Source organism: Crocuta crocuta, unplaced genomic scaffold, assembly GCF_008692635.1.
Source record: "Crocuta crocuta isolate KB4526 unplaced genomic scaffold, BGI_CrCroc_1.0 scaffold28, whole genome shotgun sequence".
Lineage (NCBI taxonomy): Eukaryota > Metazoa > Chordata > Mammalia > Carnivora > Hyaenidae > Crocuta > Crocuta crocuta.
Genome location: NW_027533256.1, coordinates 9,729,338 through 9,734,616, shown reverse-complemented (window position 1 = coordinate 9,734,616; position 5,279 = coordinate 9,729,338). Strand labels below are relative to the sequence as shown.

General features: G+C 47.3%; 1 protein-coding gene across 1 annotated transcript; it reads left to right on the top strand.

The window, feature by feature from the left end:
* Window positions 1-1,809: 1,809 nt before the first annotated feature.
* Window positions 1,810-4,975, top strand: FAM170B (family with sequence similarity 170 member B). The gene is made up of 2 exons (XM_077746449.1): window positions 1,810-2,019; window positions 3,760-4,975. Exons 1-2 carry the CDS (start codon window positions 1,908-1,910, stop codon window positions 4,515-4,517), a joined length of 870 nt encoding a protein of 289 aa, XP_077602575.1. The 5' UTR covers window positions 1,810-1,907; the 3' UTR covers window positions 4,518-4,975.
* Window positions 4,976-5,279: the final 304 nt, after the last annotated feature.

Sequence of the window (5,279 nt, the reverse complement as noted above, 5' to 3'; positions counted from 1 at the left end):
GAAAGAACAAATCACTTTTAATTGTAATGGGTATTATCAAGTTTTCTTCGAGAAAGGCTCTCTGACCAATAAAAATATAAAAGTATTCACTTTCTTGTGCCCTCACTAGCACTGAGTACTGTCAGTCCTTTTCATTCTTGCTCGTCTTATGGGCAAAAGCAATATACCGCACATCATGTGTTTTTAATTTGTAGTTTCCTCATTACAGTTAGGTTGAATTGGGCTGAACATCTCATATGTTTATCAGCCATCTGTAGTCCTTCTCCTGGGAATTGCCTGTTCATTTCCTTTACTGAACTGCTCACTGCAGTTTCACTAAAAAGCAGAGAAATGCAAATTGAAACAGCCATTGTTTTTTAAGTGATGAAGTTAAAAAAAAAAAGGTGACAAGGATTCTCAACGCTTGTGATGATTGACATCATAGAAGTTCAAAAAAAACCACTCTATGACTAATTAAGGTGTTAACTTATATTTTCTTTCTACACATTTTTAATTAAAACACAACTTAGCACCATATGAAAATATTCAGAGTTGTTTTATATGAGATGAGACCAATGTTGATTTAAAAACTTAGTGAGTAAAAATTTTCGGCATCATTTATTGACTGAGTCTTCTTTTCCTTGAAGACTTTTGTTACTTACTTTATCTGTTAAAGATTCAAATATACAATGGGATTGTTTAATGGACTACTTTTATCTTCTGTTGATCTATTTATTTTTTGTGTGCTGGCATTCCCCCCCCCCCTTTCTTTATAAGGCAAGTCTCTGGATTTATTTGGTAAGAGAGAGCACAATTACAGTATTTCCTCTCTCTACCAGGGAACATTGTCTCTTTGTAGGGGCAAGTGTGACTTTTCATCACTCCATAAAGCTCTGTGGTGTTTTCCTTCATGCAGTGGCCTTTCTTTTAGGGGCGGAGTATATTTTCCGAGGTGCTGGCTGTATGGACAGTGTTGGGGTTACTTTTGGAATATTGGGATTATTTTCAATCCACTATCTTTTTGAGATGTTTAGATTTGGTGATGCAGAGGAGTAGAGTTAGTGACACTGAGCAGAGGTAGGAGGGGAATGAAGAGAGGTGTTTTGGAGGAAGTGTGTACAAGCACTGGGACCTCCGGGAGCAGAGAGAGGTGGCAGATAGGAAGGCATGCCAGAATGACTCAGGGCTCAAACCCAAGAACTGTGAAGTCATGACTTGAGCTAAAGTCAGATGGTTAACTGACTGAGCTACCCAGGTGCCCCAGTAGGCCTGTTTTGATGTTGGGTGATGACAGTGTGTATGCAAACATGTGTGTATTTAAAGGAACATGGTGTGAATTTGTGCATATGCACATGTGAACACAAGTGTGTCGTTAGGTGAATGTGTGTGTGAATTTGAGTGTATGAGTGTGTTAGTTTATATGTGTATGAGTGTGTCTATGTCTGTGTGTTTAAATGTGTGTGTTTATGTACATTTTAGTGTATGTGTGTGAGTGATTATTATGTGCGTGTCCATGTGAGGATATGTGTTTTTACATATGTATAAGCCTCTTTGTGGGTATGTTTAAGTGTTTGTGTCTCTATGTGTGTGTAAGTGTTTATATGTGTGTGCGTTTGTGTTTTATGTTTATGTCCCTCACACACACACACACACACACACACACACAAAAGACAAGGAGGGGCCCCACCAGGAAATGAGATCCTGGTGAGAAGCCTGTCCTACCCTCTAGACTGGGTCTCAGTCCTTGCCATGAGTCATAGAACAGACCAGTGTCATTGATGAGGTCACAGACTAAACCCAGGATCCTAGTAACCACAGGGAGCCCAGCAGCCCCTGGGGCTGGGGCCAGTGGAGGGCTTCAGCACAGCCTAAACCAACCCTCACCAAACAGCTGGAGCACTGAGTCCCCTGGGCTCTGGTGTCCAACCATGAAACGCCACTTCACAGACCATAGGGGAGAACAATCACCAACAGATGGGACCACCATGAGCCTGGCCAGCCCAGAGCCCACGGAGGAGAGCGTGGCAGTGTGCTGGTCAGGTGGGTCAAAAGAGAGAGGGTTGGTTCCCTGGGAGCGAGGCTCTGGAGGGTGAGGGAGGGGCACTGGGTCACCTCCAGTGCTGTTGCCAAAGTGTTGGATTGGCCATGAAAATGGATGGTGGCTATGCCTGAGGCTGTTGTGAGTACATGAGGTGATTTCAGGAGGTACGAGGGTGAAAATGGAAAATGCTAGTCATTATGTACTTTAATGTACATTGGAGAAGCAAAATTGGCCTGTCAGCCCTGTGATTTCAGAATAATATACAAAAACCCCTTATAATAAATTGATTAAAATTAATCCAGAACATCAATTTGAAGATGACTGTGAAGTGACCACGGGCAGCACATAAGGGTAACACCAACTCAACAGTCAGTGAAACTCTGTGCCTCAGTTTCCTAATCTGTCAAATAGGAATCATAACAATGTAATTTCTTGGGGCTTTTTCAGTATTAAGGGAGTTAATACATGGCGGGCACTTATACGGTGATGAGGTACAGTGAATGTTTAAGGAGAGGGCAAGATGCTCCTCAGGTAGGACCAATATACGTCACAAATGCTGAAGGAAAAGGGGGTGCTGGATGACCTGGTTAAAGTACTTCCATGTGTGGCTTTTCAAATTGAGCTTTTTCAAAAATTTATTTTGAGAGTGAGCGAGCATGGGGGGAGGGGCAGCGAGAGAGGAAGACAGAGAATCTCAAGCAGGCTCTGCACTGTCAGTGAGGAGCCTGATGTGGGGCTCAAACTTGTGAACCGTGAGATCATCACGGGAGCCCAAACCAAGAGTGGGCGCTCAACCGACTGAGCCACTCAGGTGATCCCTCCCCACACACAAGTGTGGCTTTTTAAATTGGCTTTAATCAGCTGTTAATTTACACATGAAAATGTCATCATTGTGCATAATTTGAAGAATTCTGGATAAGCGTACATTTGCGTAACCACCATCATGATCATGACCTGGAACATTTTCATCATCCCCAAAGGTTTCCTTGTGACCCTCTGCAGTGAGTTACCGTGCTGCCCCCAGCTCCGGGTAACCCCTGATCTGCCCCCTCTTTCTATAGTTTTACCTTTTCTAGAATGTCATCTAAGTGGAATCCTATAGCATAGGGCCTTTTTACCCCAGCTGCTTTCATTTAGCATAATGCATTAGAGATTCACCCATGTTTTAAAGGCATTTTTAAAAAATTCTTATTTATTTTGAGAGAGACAGAAATAGTGCAATAAGGGAAGGACAGAGAGAGAAGGTGAGAGGGAATCCCAAGCAGGCTCCACACTGTCAGTGCAGAGCCTGAGGAAGGGCTGAATTCACGAAACCATGAGATCATGACCTGAGCCAAAACAAAGAGTCAGCGCTCAACCCTGAGCCAGCCACCCAGGTGCCTGGAGATTTGTCCATGTTTTACACATATCGGTAGATCATTCCTTTTTTTTTTTTTTTTTTAAATCAATGAATAGGCTTGCGTTGTATGGTACATCCATCCATCCATCCATCCATCCATCCATCCATACCATAATCTGTCTATTCACCAGTTGATGGTCTTTTTGGGTTTAGTCAAGTTTTTGGTGATTACATCCATACATTATTTGCTCCTCATCCCCATTTTATGAGGAATCACAACACAGGAGCTGATGGTACCTGCCCAAGGACCCCCGAGCCTGCACCCTCCCAGAGCCCTGAAGGTGAGTTGTGGCACTGATCCCTGCGGGGACGCTGATGAAAATGTCCTTCCATTTCCCAGGGGCCATGAAGAGAGAGGAGACACCTCCTCAGCCGGGGCCGGCCCCCCTCCACGGGGAGGACGTCTACTTGGCCTGCAGGGCCCGGGCAATGCTGGGCTGGAGCAGCTCTCCATCCTCCCCGTCCTCCTCCTCAGAGTATCAGTCTTACTCCCAGTACCAGTCTTGCTACTCCTGCATGTACGACGATGAGGACACCGCCCAGCAGAGCATGTGTGCCTTCTACACCCACGTGCAGACGGTGCAGGGCGTGGCCGTGGCCTGGGAGACTGAGACAGGCTTTGAGCCGGTCAGCAGGAAGCCCCGCATTCACGAGGCCGCGTTCATCAAGAGGCAGAGGCGGAAAGGCACCTCCTTTGAGATGGCTTCCAGCACCGACCTGCGCTGGGAACTGGAAGCCAGCAAGAGCAACTGCTGCCCAGAGCAGGATGACACGGAGCTGCTGGGGCCTCTGGAGCTGTGCCTGCCAGAGCTGCGGGACACCCCCGACTGGCTGGTCACCACGGACTATGGGCTGCGCTGCGTGGCCTGCTGTCGGGTCTTCCCCACGCTGGAGGCTCTGCTCAAGCACGCCCAGTATGGCATCCAAGAGGGCTTCAGCTGCCAGATCTTCTTTGAGGAGATGCTGGAGAGAAGAAGGCGGGCCCGGGGCCGAGTCCAGGATCAAGAGTTGGAGGAAGAAGAGAGCCCTTCAGAAGGCAGTGGACCTCGCCGGCCCCAGGCCAGGGCGTTTCCCTCACAGCGGCAGCAGAGGCAGTGAGCTGGAGGTGATGTGCCCAGCCCTGCCCTCACCTCTGGCACCGCAGTTGATCCTTCCCCAGCCAGCAGGGCCAGAGCTACCTGGGCAGGGAGAGAAGAGGAGAGCCGGGGGGAAGAAAGCAAGCAGGAGCCAGAGCTGGCAAGGCCGTGAAAAGGGGAAGAACTCTTCCAAAGGGCACAGCATTTCAACCAGAGTCCGTTTCAAACCTGAATCCAAAGAGGAGGGCTTCAAGTGTTTCTGATGATGGGCACAGGATCTGAAGCCTGCAAGCGTGTGGACACAGGGAGTTTTATTTTTGCTGGTGGATCAAGCAGGTCGTGACCCACAGGAGAGCCAACTGCAAAGGAAGCTTCCGCCCTATATTTTTCATTGTTAGGAACCTGTTATATGCCCGAATTCTATGTCTTATTTTGGTGGGATTAAACTTGAGTCACTCAAAACTTAAGGCAACATCTAAAGGCGTGAGCCATGCTATGAGGTTGGAGCTGTTGGAAATTGCCGTCTCTGTAGGTCACACACCAGCACAGACACCTGGAGAAGGCAGGTTCCCAGAGGTAGAGATGGGGTCTGGGTAAGTCCCGCTACCTATGAGTTCATAGGTCAACTGTAGGTTTTAACATGTTGTTACAATATTCATCTACACCCTCCTATCTGTCCCCAGTTCAGGGGGCTGTGTTCATTTGAGAAAATCCATGGATGGCTCCCTGTGTGTAATGCATGCAGATGAAACATATAGCCCAACCTTCCAGGGAGAGGACCTTC